Below are 14,698 nucleotides of genomic sequence, written 5' to 3'. Positions count from 1 at the left end.
ATTGCTGATTTACAGACTGGATCACTTAATGCAATATATTGTTTGAGCAGTTTTGTATTTTTTTATCCTTCACCGCTCATATCTGTTTATTATGTTTTCATAATATTCAGATCAATCTTTTGAATTGGTCTTTGAGTAGAAATAAAATTTAGTTACTCTCTCTGTTATTTTCATTAGATAAATGCAATTCTACTTATCAAGTATTTCCTTTTTCCTATGAATCACTATGGGCCCTCCTCAAGTCCTTGGGAGTAGACATCTGTTGTAGAAGCTCACCTGCATTCACCATACTGGAATTTAACAACCAATCCCAGCTTCTCATACCAGGCTAGCTTATACGTTCTCACATTCTGAAATCCCTTTTCTGTATGTATAAATGTTCACTCTGGCAGTTACAAAAAGCTTCATCCTAACCTAGTATAGGTTATATAATATACACCCATTAGATAAAGCCTTTTTTTACTTTCTTATTTTGCCATATATTAATTTCAAAACAAAAATGAATTACGTGTATATAGGATTCTCTTGAAAAGTATCTTAAAATAGACTTTAGAAAACATTTGATTCTATACCGGTAGCGGCCTGGCTCTTCATATTTGACTGAAGCAGCATCACGAAAGGCACACAAATAATGGTAATTTTTGCGACAAGTTTGGATCTCGCATCCAACGGTTGCTCCCTTCGTACGACAGAACCTGCACCGCTGTATTGAAACAAATTGAAACTATTTTTTGAATTGCAGTTTATAAAACTAGGAAGTGGCATTAGACCCATTTTCTTCTCCATCACCCATCACATACTGGCTTTTGTGCTGTGATCCTGTTTAAACTAAACCATTTACAGTAAAGTGTAATCTCCGCTTTGTAACAAGAATATGAAATCACACGTGAGTTGTATTTACTAATATCCTGACCAGAAATGGATTAAATAAGAAAAAGTATTGCCTTGTCACTTTTAGATAGCAAATAGTTGTTATTGGAAAGGGGCTGTTTTCTAATTCAATTAAATAACACTGCTCCTCTGCAGGGAGGTGTTAACTGATGAGATCATATTATTTTTATTCATTTTTCTCTGTCAGTTCCCCCCTCACACACACACCTTTTTACTCTCCCAGTGTTTTAAATAAGGGGGAAAACAGTAATAAGATCAAAAGTCTTTCTGTCAGTAAGACAGAGGGGCTAACTAGACTATTGGTTTATATTATAATCTTTAGGCCTTCAAAGAGGAAATTTCAGATGTGAAAATAATGTGAAAATGTGAAAATAAATGTTTTAAAGTAAATCTGCTATAGAATTTTAAAACATGAAAAATGTCTTACCAGCCTCCTTCCTCTCTTTATTTCACTCATTACTGAAGCCACGTCAAACCTTTTATTAAGATCCTCAGCCTTCTGTTCTTCTGATTCCACAAATCCTGAAGAAAATAACTAGAAATGAAATCAGAAAAATAAGATGTAAAACAAGAGGACATGACAAAATAAAATATTAAAAATAGCAGCAAGAAGGGCTTCCGGTGGATCAAGCAGCTACGATGGCTGCTTTTCACACAGCAGCCCGTTCCTGGGTTGTGTAAAAGCCGCTGGACTTTGACAATCAGCTGTCCCGCGGCTTGAATCTCTTCCCTGGGAGAAAGGGAAGAGAAGAGCTGCTCAGGTAGAGGTAAGAGCTCCCCTGGATCCCCATAATTTCGGTGATCGGAGGGTAGAGTTCCCTCGGAGCCTGAGCCAACTCCACACTCCAGGACGTCTTTGTCCCGAAGTTCTGGGATGAAGCAAGGCGCCGCTCCCACATCTGCTTTTTTGGGAGGCTTGTGAGTATTCAAATGCAGACGGAGCAGACCAGGAGAAAGTGGATTTAAGATTGATTGTGATTGTAACTCCTGCAAGCATCTTCCCCCCCTTTTTTGTTTACTTTCCCTTTTGAAGAAAGGGAAAGTGAAAGGCAAAATGGCGACTTTCTTGTTTGACTTTGTAACAAAGTTAAAAGTTCATGTTTTAAATATAGAGGCAAGAATTTTGTTCCTCTTTCTTTTTTTCCCCTTCTTTCTTTCTTTTTATTATTATTTAAAGAACTGTGATATTATAGAGGCAAGAATTTTGCTCCTTTGAACTTAACAGAATGGCTTCAAAACGTTTGGTCTCTGTCCCTAAAGCTTCCATCTCCTTCCCAATGACTCAGCCTGCTTCTCAGTCTAAACCAAAATCACCCCCACCCTCTCCTCCTCCTGCAATCTCTCTCAAAGACTTACAAGAGGCTATAAAAATGACTGCTTTGGATATTAAAGAGGAGGTAAAAGATCTTATAATTGCAGAGAGGGCTATTACAGAAGAATTATTGGAGAAAAAGAACAAGCAAGTCAGAGAAGACATACTATTTGTGTTTTCTGGTCTTGCCTTGCATATTGAAAGGATTGACAATAAAATGGAAGAGATTACAGCAAAACTGGAATTTAGAATGGAGGAAGTGGAGAATAAGATAGAAGTTACACAGGATGAACAAACTATTTCACAATACAGAGAAATGGAGTTCGCATTGCGTATCTGAGGATTGAAAGAAAATTCCCAGGAAGATTTGAAGATGCTTATTGTTAGAGATATTGCTTTTAATCTTGGATGGAGACCAGAAGAAGTTGGGAATGAGTTAGAAAAAATCTTCAGAGTCAACTCACAGGTTGCCAGACAGAGAAATTTACCAAGAGATGTGGTTATTTACTTTTCCAGAAGATCTCTTCGTAATGAAATTATACAGGCTTTTTATAAAAAGAGGTTTCAAATTGCAGCTCAAAATGTGATAATTTTAAAAGAAATACCTCCAAAAATTTTAAGAGGTAGAAAAGATTTTACTTTTCTGTCTGATGAGTTAAAACGTCGTCAAATCCAGTTCAGATGGGAGATTCCAAGAGGAATAGTAGTGAATTATGATGGAATATGTTACAGATTAACTACAGTTTTAAAGGCAAGAGATTTCTATCACTCTATTCTAAAGGCAAACCGTCTTCACCTCCACAAACAAGGATAATTGAAGAGCCCGTTATGGCAGGAGCTTCCTCATTGATGGTCATGGAACAAGTGGTGTTGCCTGTACAGAATCTTGAGATAAAAGATCAAAGGATGACACGAGCTGCCCATAAACACAAAGAAAAAGAGCAGCAGCAGAAGAGTGGCGATAAAGTAGAAGGAATGGTTACTACACAGCCTGTGGGAGGGGCAAGACCTAAAAGATCTTAGACAGTTGATCTTCATGCTATGCTTCAAAGGCTTCAGGCCGGTGTAGATGGCCAAGTTCCTGACCTGGAATGTTAATGGCTTAAACTCACCTCAGAAATGGAGAAAGGTCTTCTACTATTTGAAACAACATAATAATGTCTTGATATGTTTGCAAGAGACTCATATAACTTCAAAGGACTCAAAATATCTGACAAATTCTCGTTTGGGATCACATTTTATAGCTCCAGCTCCAGGGAAAAAAGGGGGTGTTGTAATTTATGTGAAGAAAAATTTATCGGCTAAATTAATTGAGGTTGATCTTGAAGGAAGTTATGTCTTTGTGGAACTAGTGTTACAAGGCAAGAAAGTTCTTATTGTTGGATTATATGCCCCTAATCAACAACAGAAGCATTTTTATAAGCTTTTGCATGGGAAGATATCCCAATTGGATTATAAATTGTAATTCTGATGGGTGACTGGAATGGAGTTTTGGATATAACTATAGATAAAAAGAGCTCTTCAAAAAATTTCATTCAAACTAAATTACCCAAAACTTTTTTTGATTTGAAAGAAGAGTTGGAACTTATTGACATTTGGCGAGAAAGGAACACAAATGATAGAGATTTTACCTTCTATTCAGATAGACACCAGTCATTTTCAAGGATTGACTTTTTTGATTACTAGTGATTTTCTTTCTAGGGTGAGAAAGGTAAAAATCTTTCCCAGGACCCTTTCAGACCATAGTCCTGTGTGGATGGAGCTATACTTGGAAGATGGGAACAGAAGGCCTTGGAGACTGAATGAGAATTTGTTTACCCAGGGAGAGTTTGTACAAAAATGTAAAGAGTATTTAAAGGGTTTTTTGCTTTAAATATGAATAAGGGTACATTGATGCCCATGGTCTGGGACGCCAGTAAGGCGTATATGAGGGGAATTTTAATTCATTTAAATAAAGTTTCTAGGGATAAAAGGATACAAAGATGTAGAGAAATAGAAGATGAGATTAAAATAAAAGAAGAAGCGCTTGCTTTTAACCCAACTAATAATAACTTAAAGGTTTCTATAAAGATGCTTAGGGAACAATTTAATATGTTGATGGCATATGTTTGCGTTATATGAGACATAATACTTTTTGTAATGCGAATAAGCCTGGGAGGTGGTTGGCTTATCAGTTACGAAAGAAACAGAAGGCTAGGATTATAGAGAAAGTAAAATATAAAGGTACTGAGGTTTTTCAGCAAAATTTGATTAAAAAGAGTTTTTTAGATTTTTACACAAAACTATACTCAAGTGATAATATAAAGGGAATGGATATAGATAAATATTTACAATCAGTACATTTTCCTAAACTTTCTGAGGAACAGCAAAATGGGATGAATTGTTTAATTACTGTGGAGGAAATTGGTTTAGCTATCAAGCAGTTAAAGGTGGGAAAGTCTCCAGGAACAGATGGATTGACGTCGACGTATTATAAAAAATTATATGAAGAAATGTTGAAGCCATTAAAGGAGCTTTTTAATAGTATCTTGCTGGGAGCACAAGTTCCTCCTTCTTGGAAAAGAGCGTTTATATCATTGATTCTGAAGGAGGATCAAGATCTTACAGAGCCTAAGAATTATAGGCCGATATCATTATTAAATGTAGATTACAAGATTTTTACAAAAATTTTGGCAAATAGATTAATGCAGGTTATGAAGGATTTGATTCACAGTGATCAATCAGGATTCATAACAGGGCGATACATGAAATATAATGTTAGACAAATTATTAACTTAATTGCGTATTTGGATAAGAACAACCAGAGTCCTGTGGCTTTTATATTTTTGGATGCTGAAAAAGCCTTTGATCAATTAGATTGGCAATTCTTATTCTCACTGGTAGAGAAAATGAATTTTGGGGATAATTTTTTACATGCACTTAAAGCTATATATCAGCAACAATCTGCTCAAATTGTTAATGGGAGATTGACTGAGACTTTTAATATTGAAAAAGGGACAAGACAAGGATGTCCATTATCTCCATTGTTATTTGTTTTAACATTGGAGATTTTGTTAATCCAGATTTGAGAATCAACGGTAATCAAGGGCATAAAGATAAGAAAAAATGAGTATAAATTACGGGCTTTTGCGGATGATTTGGTTTTGATTTTGGAACAACCAATTAGAGCGGTTGATTGTCTATTAGAATTTATAACACAGTATGGAAAAGTTTCTGGTTTTAAAGTCAATAACCATAAGACTAAGATATTATCTAAGAATATGTTAGCCAATGACAAGGAAAGTTTGGTTAAAGCCACAGGTTTTCAGATGGTGAAAAGGGTTAAATATCTGGGAGTATACTTAACTGCCTCAAATGGAAAATTGTATTAAAATAATTATGAATTACTATGGGCAAAAGTGCAAAAGGATTTAAATGACTGGAAAAAACTGCAATTGTCACTGTTGGGGAGAATTTCAGCTGTAAAAATGAATGTTCTACCAAAGTTTCTTTTCTTGTTTCAGATGATACCTATTTTTAAAAAAGATGTAAATTTGGAGGAATGGCAGAAGGGTATCAATAAATTCATTTGGGCTGGGAAAAAACCAAGGGTTAAGTTTAAGATTTTGCAAGATGCCCGAGAAAGAGGACTTAAAGCATCTAACTTGAAATTATACTATGATGCAGCCGCCTTAACTTGGATAAGTGATTGGCTTAATTTAACAAATAAGGATATTTTTGTTCTTGAAGGGTGGGATTTAATGTATGGTTGGCATGCATATTTAATTTTTAATAAGAAAGTGGACCGGGCTTTCAAATCACATATTTTGAGGAGTGCCTTACTTCGAGTTTGGAAAAAGTATTATTATAGGTTAAACTATAAAATACCTATCTGGGGATTTCTAGACATGCAACTGAGGGGATTTATAAGGGGATGAACTTTGATAAAATTTCGTATAAAGAATTATTAATTTGGTCAGGTTCGGATTGGCATTTAAAATCTCTAGATGTATTAAGGCAAGAAAATATTCTACAGTCATGGTTTCAATATTTACAAATAGTGGACAGGTGGACTGTAGATAAGAAAGAAGGAATAACACTAGAAGATGGAAATCTGGTTATTCAGATTAAAGATCAGAGTCAGGCCCATATAAAAAGAATTTACAATGCTTTAATAGAATTAGACTCTGAAACAGAATTGGTTAAAGACTGTATGATTAAATGGGCTCAGAATATCCAGGATCCGATCCCATTGGACTTATGGGAGACAATTTGGATTAGAAATGTTAAATTTACACAAGCTCAAAATTTGAGGGAAAATTTTTATAAAATGTTTTACAGATGGCATTTAGATCCTAAAAAATTATCTTGTATGTATCCAAATTTACAACCCAAATGTTGGAGATGTGGTAATATGGATGCGACGTATTTTCATGTTTGGTAGAATTGTAAAAAAGTAAAGGCTTTTTGGATTATGATTTGGTGGAACATTCAAAAGATTTTTAAAAGGAAGATAAAGTTCACCCCTCAATTATTCCTATTGGGTATCTTTGTGGATTTAAATGACAAAGAAACTACTTTAATGTTGAATTTATTAACTGCAGCAAGGTTATTAGTAGGCTCGTATTGGAAGAAGGACTCGTTGCCTACTTTAGAAGAATGGATATTTAAAGTTTCTAACTTTGCAGAAATGGCAAAAATTTCTGCTTATTTGAAGGATCATACACAAGAAAGATATATTATTGTATGGAGAAGATGGATAGATTATATTCAGAAAAAATATAGGACTATAAAATTTCATTTATTTTATGGGTAAATTTTATAGTAACTGTTGTAGAGATTTGTTTATATGACTTAATTTAAGGGGAGTTAAAGGTTAAGTATGATGGTTTTTTTTCTTTTTTTTGTTTTTTTTACTTCCTTGTTGATAACCCTGTACTCTGCTCTGGGAAGTGAGGGGGGCGTTGAGGGTGGGTGAGTGGGTGGATAATGATAATATAGACCTGGTAAATGCTTGGGCATTTCTCCTATGCTGCGTTCATGTGTGTGAGAGGGATGAGAGGGGAGAAAGGAGTAGGGAGGAAGTAGGATGGTTAGAGGAGAAGGGAGGGGAAGAGAGTAGGAGGAGAGGAGAGAAAAAGGAGGGAAGTAGGGAAGGTTTAGAGAGGGTGGACGCAGCCTGGGGGGAATGGGCAGGCGGTACCAATGGTTAGGAATTTATTTTAATTGAATTGTATGAATAAATGGAAAATAAAAACTTGTTAATAACAAAAAAAAATAGCAGCAAGAATTGGCTGGGGATCAGTGCTACCTCATAAATTTACAAAGTTTTAGCAATTTCTTTTGTAAGTTTACTCATTCACAAAAACAACCATTAGCACTCTGAGTGCTCCATGGTCTCATATCTAATACAGGGAAGGAATCCTAAATGATGTTAAGGAAAACTTCAGCAAATTGGTAAATGAGTATTTTTCAAAAAAAATTGAATGAAAAAAGCATGAGCCAAAATGATAGGAAAAAAATATCAGTGTCCCTATGCTTGCCTGATTAGGAAGCATATAACTCTCAGCACTTAATCACTGGAACTGCTATGCCTATCCCATACACATTCCATAGTTTCCTTGAAAACATTCAACAGACTTTATGAAGAAAAAATGTTAAAGCTTCTAAGACATTTAATATAAGGTTCTGTCACCCAAAACAACCATTGCTGAGAGCTAGAGATATTAGTACTGTGCAGCTTCACTTCTGACATAATGAAGTTATAAGTTTGCAGATAAAATAATATGGCCAGAATATGAAGATTAGCAGTTACTAGCATATAGCTACCTTAATGTCTTCAAATGGGAATTTGAGAACACTGAGAATATAATTGGGAGATAGTACAAAACATTAATGAAAAGCTTCTGGTTGGCAAAAACAGCTTTTGTACAGCGTACAGTGCTGTCCCTCTGCCGCTTACCCAGGTTATCCACTCATTTCTGTTGACTAATCCAGAGAAGAATATTTTCAGCAATGATCCTCTGAGCAATCTCCTGCTGATATGGTTCCCATCTTCAAAAAAGTGGTATATTATAAAGTGATATTAACACTTCACATGATTTTGATTCTATCCCTGTTAATGCAGCCTAGAACTGTGTTGACTTTTTTAGCAGCTGCAGCACACTGCTGGCTTATTTTAAGTGATTGTCCACTAGGACTCCAAGATCCCTCTTAGTTCCTATTCTTAAACAAGGTACCACTTATCTATACTGTACCTGTGCATTTGGTTTTTCTTGCCTAAATGTAGAACCTTACTTTTTCACCATTAAATTTCATTTTGTTGTTCAAGTCTGTCAAGATCCTTCTGTATTTTAAGCCTATCTTCTTGAGTGTTGGCTATTCCTGCCAGTTTGGTGTCATCTGCAAATCTTATGAGTTCCCCATCTATTCCCTCATCCAAATCATTGATGAGGATGTTGAAGAGCACTGGGCCCAGAACAAAGCCTTGGGATACCCCATTGCATACTTCCCTCTATGTAGATACAATTCCGTTGAAGACTACATGTTGATGTGGTTTGTCAGCCAGTTACGAATCCATCTGGTGGTGATGCTGTTTAACCCACATTTTTCTATCTTATCAAGTAGTAGGGTGTGGTCTACTTTATCGAATACCTTACTGAAATCCAAGTAAATTATAGCCACAGCATTCCTCTGGTCCACTAATTTTATCACCTTGTCAAAGAATGCAATAATATCTGGCATGATATGTTTTTGACAAACCCATGTTAGCTTTTGGTTGACTTTGTTTGCCTCTAAGTGTTCACTAATTCATTGCTTGATTATCTTTTCCAGAATTTTCCCAGGTATTGAGGTCAGGTGATAGGTCTGTAATTTCCTGAACATCAGCTCTTTGCCAGTCCTCTAGTAGTTCCCCAGTGCTCAAGGATCTTTGAAAGATATAGTTCAGTGGTTATATCTGCCAGTCCCTTCAGAATCTTGGGGTGTAATCCATCTGGTCCTGGTGATTTGAACTCATCTAGGGTGGACCAGTGCTCTCTTACCATTTTCTTGTCTATTTTAACATGTTTCTAATCTGATTTTTTACGGTATTGTTTTTGATAGGTTGGACCGTTTTTTCTCTTTGTATAAAGATGGAAACAAAAAACAAGTTAAGTAGTTGTGCTTGTTCCCTGTTGCTTGTCACCTTCTTGCCACTATCTCCCACTAACAGACCAATCCTTTTCTTGTTTTTTACATGTTTACCTAATTATAATAAGTTTACCACTTTGCTTGAAAATAATTTGGAAAATGTTTGGGGAAATATTCTCTCCAAATTTCCCATCTCTAAATCCAATTGCAGTATGAATTGAATACTTTTTTTTCTGGTCCTATTCTCTCACTTCTATTTCTGCCTATGTAAGGACTGGGATTCCAGTCCTCCAGTCCTTCCATTGGAAGATGACAGCCCTTTTGAATTAAAAAAGGGAAGGAAGGCAGCACTAAAAAGCAGAATATAAAATATAAACATCCAAGTCTAGGAAAAATACACAGTATTATAAAGTTTTACATGTTTCTACGTGGTTCTTTTTTCTTCAGAGTATACATATTTAGAAAACCTTGATACAAAGAGCAACCAGTATAACATCTTCATACCTCTCAAATTCTTAGCCTGGACACCAAAAACTTTCAAAAACCTTTTTGAGCCCCTCTTAATTCATCTGACTACAAAGCTATCCATGTTCCCTTCCTCTTCCTGGAACTCTAGTCACAGTTCACCTTTTTCATCAGGGAAGGAACAAAATCAGGTTCTTAGGGAGCCATCAGTTTTCCCAGTGGAAAAGGAAAAAAGAGAAACAAAGCCAGCACACTCAAAGCTATAGAATCAGGGTAAGCAGGATGCCTTGAAAATCCTGCTCTCTGGGCCTTGATCCTCAAGGAAAAAAGTGAGGAAAAAAGGCTCTCTTCATCTCATTGTCTATAGATAAAAAGATGCATATACACAAGGCACCAGGCTAGAAACTGGGAGAGCATGAGTCCTATCTTAGCCATGAAAGTCAGCTGGATGACTTTGAGCGTCACTCTCTCTCAGCCCAACTCACATAACAGGGTTGTTGTGGGGACAATAGGAGGAGAAAAGAGTATTAAATATGTTAGCAACCTTGAATTATTTATAAAAATAATAAAGGCAGGATATTAATTAATTAAAGCATAGTGCCATCAAAGTCTGCAAAATGCGGATTACATGAACATAAAGAAAGGCATAAGGAAAGGGATAGAGAAATAAATGTGATTTATTATAGCAATTGCCAGGACAATTGCTCCTAAACAATCTCTGCTGGATTTTAACGTATTACTATAAAAATACTAATTATAGTAGTTATGGTCTTCTTGTACTCCAATCTACTTTAATCCAGGAAAGAATTTAAATTTTAACTCTTGAAACTGTAGCGCATGCCAATAAAAGTATAGTACACATGGCATAAAAAACAGGTGTATCAATTATGAATTGCCTCACAAGAGTGCTTCAGATCTTTTTTCGTTTTCCAATCAGTTATGGACACAGTTTGAATGTCGTTAGCAAACCTCACCAAACAATTTTGATGAACTGCGAGATTCTGTTCTTCAGCAATGTACATAATCGCAGTCTCTTCATCATCTCGACAAAATGCACACTTTCTTCTTACCATCTTTGCCATTGCTGGACTCACCTTAGAAAAATATTTTAGAGAGTAAAACATTATTAACATCACCCCATGGCTCTAAACAATACATTTAAAAATGCATTACTACAATTCACAAGCTAGTATCCTCCAGCACTACTGATATTCTGCTTTGAATATCTTGACATGGAACTCAAAAATAGAAAAATGTTTAAATCTGTGATCTCCAACCAGGCCCTCTAAAATTCTTTAAGAAGAGCAAAGAATCCTTATGTGTGGTTTCATAAGATAAGAAGAGAGATCATTACTTGGTTATGGAAAAAGAAATTTCCTTGCAGAATATTCAAGATGCACTTTCTAGCATCTTTAGTTATAAAATCCTAGATAGTATTTTTGGTCTAATACCTCAGAAGGTTGCTCTCAGTCCTGTTTGTAAAATGGGTACTGTACATGAGTTAAAACACAAAAATAAAGACACCAAGAACAAAGTTAGAAATTAAAATGAGTAATCTACTTCACAGGATTAATTCAAATTTGAAACACACAGACAAACAAACAATTTCATAACAGTAATAATATTAATATTGGAAAGAAAGATGTCAGTGTTATCCATTACCAATTAAATACACAGAGTTGTCTCAAAGAACTTTGGATGTCAGATAATATCCAACTTACCATATCCTCAGTATAGTCAGCCAATCCCATTTTAAATTTGGCAATACAAAACTGGTGGGAAACAACATCAAATTCTAAACTGCTTCCAATTTAGGTACGTAAGTCTTTTAAAGACACACCTAAAACCCCCACTAAAATCCAAGACAAAGAACAAGAAAACGGCAAAGCCCTCCTCCCAAAAGCACCACAGAAAGAATCAGTAAGATCCTCCATAAACACAACATCAAAACAGCATTCTGCACAAACAGAAAAATATCCACCATCCTTAGAAACCCCAAAGATAAAATTGACTTAGAAAATCAAGGAGTATATGAAATCCCATGCACTGCTTGTCCCAACACATACATCGGACAAACCAACAGAAGAATAAGTGCACGCATTGAAGAACATAAGAACTCAGTCAAAAAAGAGGAACCAACATCTTCCCTGGTCCAACACCTTAAAGCCACAGGACATGAAATTGACTTTAAAAATACCAGAACCATTGCCAAAAGTGAACATTTTAATAACAGAATAATCAGAGAAGCCATCGAGATAGAAAAACGCCCACATAGCATGAACAAGCAAGATGATACCTCCCGCCTACCAGCCATTTGGAAACCCGCCCTTATTGACAAACGACTCCCTAACACAAAAAATGATACCAGACCCACACTCACAAAAACCACACAGGATGTCACCACCACACATCCACGCAAAAAGCAAACCCAAAGCCACACCAATGATGAGGCACGACCACAAACCAGAAGCCAGACCACAGCTGCATCATTAGCCACTTTAAACCCCTCCACTCCATACATGAAGCCAACTGACACCCTCCATGAAGATGAGGCACGACCACGAACGCGAAGCCAAAAAATAGCAAGGCAAAATCTTAAACCCCCCTGTAACTCAGACTAACCTGAGCACAACCAAACAGAACACTCCCCCAGACAATCAGAGCACAGCCAACCCCCCCAGCCAATCAGAGCACAGCCACGCCCCTAACCAATCAGAACACACCTCCGCCCAATCAGAACACAGCCAAGCTCCCACCCAATCAGTTCATACCCCCACTGGCAGTTAAAAGGAAGAAACAGCTAAGACCACACATTGCTCCTCGAAGCACAAAGCTGAAAGCACCAGCCTGAAGATGACGAATGGGACTTCGTAGAAACGTCGCCAAGACACTTCTAATTTTATGCGGGAAAAAACCCGAACAACCAAAGACCTACATACAAACACCCGCGAAAACCTCAGAAAACAAATATCGAACCTCTACAGGGAGGAAATCCACCATCTGACCAGGACCTATGAAAAACTTGAAGTTCAAAGAGCTTCCATTTTATGCGACCTCACATTCCTACGCAACTGCCGAGATCAAAATCTAATCCCCACATGTTTCCAACTGAAATTCCACTCCAACTCTGCAGCCACCAAACGGATCCTGAAAAGAACAGAATTGGCCCTAATCAGAAATGAACTTCACACAAAAAGATTCCTCCTAGATCGAATTAACAAAGGTCTCCTCACACTTCACCTCAAACTCAGCAACAAGATCCACCCCGCACTTTGGGACAAATCCAAACAACTCGCTGTCTGGAGAGCTGAAACAAAGGCCACCCTCAAGACAGATACACACACCAACAAACTCCGAAGACTACAAGAATGCCAGAAACAAACCCCTCCTCCCTCACAGCCACACATGAAACAAACAGTGCATAACATCTCAGATAGGATCCTCACCAAAGCCGAAACCAATGTCCTTTCCAAAGGATTCAACTTTGCAGTCGCTCCCAAACACATCCCCACTGAAACCATTATATGTGGAGTTGAAACCAGCCTGACCAAAATCAACCCCGACAACGCTAACAGAATCAGACTCGAAATCACCAACATCCTCTGCACCAGCAAGCCACCCAAAAACAACTTACCCAAAGAGGAACAGACAGCACTACGTAACCTGAAAGAAGACACCAGCATAATAATCCTACCAGCAGACAAGGGCAACGCCACGGTGGTTATGAACACATCTGACTACCAAACCAAATTAACCAACCTACTCCAAGACTCCACATACAAACCCCTAAATACAGATCCCACCACCTACCTGGAAAAAACCACCAGATCCAAAATAAAAGCCTCCCCCATTAGCGAAGAGATCCAGCAAAGAATCATTCCCAGAGAGAAATCATCCAGATGCCCCAAACTCTATGGTCTCCCCAAGATACACAAAGAAGGAACCCCACTCAGACCTATAGTCAGCTCCATAGGCTCACCTCTACAAAACCTAGCCAAATTTCTCGCCAAACAACTACAGCCCTATGCAGAATCCATCACCTCACACGTAAAAAACTCATTCCAGTTTATAGAGATCATAAAGAAACAAAACTTACAGCCCAGCGACCTACTCGTGAGCTTCGATGTCATATCCCTCTTCACCCAAGTGCCTATCAAAGAAGCCTTGACAGCTATCCAAAACAAATATAACCCCCCCAAACACATCTTAGATCTGACCAACCACTGCCTATCCAACACATACTTCATCTATAATGGACAAAAATACAAACAAACAGAAGGAGCACCCATGGGATCACCCCTCTCACCTGTCATTGCCAACCTCTACATGGAACACTTTGAAACCCAAGCTCTAGAAAAATCGGATCACAAACCCAAACTCTGGCTCAGATACGTAGACGACACCTTCATAATCTGGCCACATGGGAAAGAAAAACTGGACAACTTCCTCACACACCTCAACAGCCTACACCCCAAAATACAGTTCACCATGGAAACAGAAGCTAACAACCAACTTCCCTTCCTGGATGTCTTAGTCTACAAGAAATCCAATGGCTCCCTAGGACACACCATCTACCAGAAGAAAACACACACAAACCGCTATCTGCACGCTCTCTCACACCACCACCCAGCACAGATCAACTCTGTAGCCAAGACACTCATCTCCAGAACAAAACGCTTAGCTGACGAACAACACCTAAAAAAACCGAACTACACACTCTCACCAATGTACTAACATCCAATGGATTCCATAGAAATAAGATTACAAACCTAATCCAAAAAGAAACCCCCACTAAAATCCAAGACAAAGAACAAGAAAACGGCAAAGCCCTCCTCCCATACATAAAAGGCACCACAGACAGAATCAGTAAGATCCTCCATAAACACAACATCAAAACAGCATTCTGAACAAACAGAAAAA

The 14,698-nt window shown here is 37.4% G+C and overlaps 1 protein-coding gene across 2 annotated transcripts in view; it reads right to left on the bottom strand.

The window, feature by feature from the left end:
• Positions 1 to 14,698, bottom strand: part of PHF11 (PHD finger protein 11) — a 28,548-nt gene that overhangs the window by 7,697 nt on the left and 6,153 nt on the right. For both annotated transcript variants that reach the window (XM_039326394.1, XM_039326395.1), the window contains exons 2-4: positions 10,753 to 10,872; positions 1,319 to 1,426; positions 573 to 703 (exon numbers count right to left, since the gene is read on the bottom strand). In XM_039326394.1, coding sequence (XP_039182328.1) covers positions 573 to 703; positions 1,319 to 1,426; positions 10,753 to 10,872 — 359 coding nt within the window. The remainder of the gene's footprint in view (positions 1 to 572; positions 704 to 1,318; positions 1,427 to 10,752; positions 10,873 to 14,698) is intronic.

This window comes from Crotalus tigris, unplaced genomic scaffold (genome assembly GCF_016545835.1).
Source record: "Crotalus tigris isolate CLP2741 ecotype Arizona unplaced genomic scaffold, ASM1654583v1 scf7180000024340.7048381, whole genome shotgun sequence".
In the NCBI taxonomy this organism is placed as follows: Eukaryota; Metazoa; Chordata; class Lepidosauria; order Squamata; family Viperidae; genus Crotalus; species Crotalus tigris.
The sequence above is the reverse complement of the archived record's forward strand: the minus strand, read 5'-3'. Positions and strand labels throughout refer to the sequence as shown.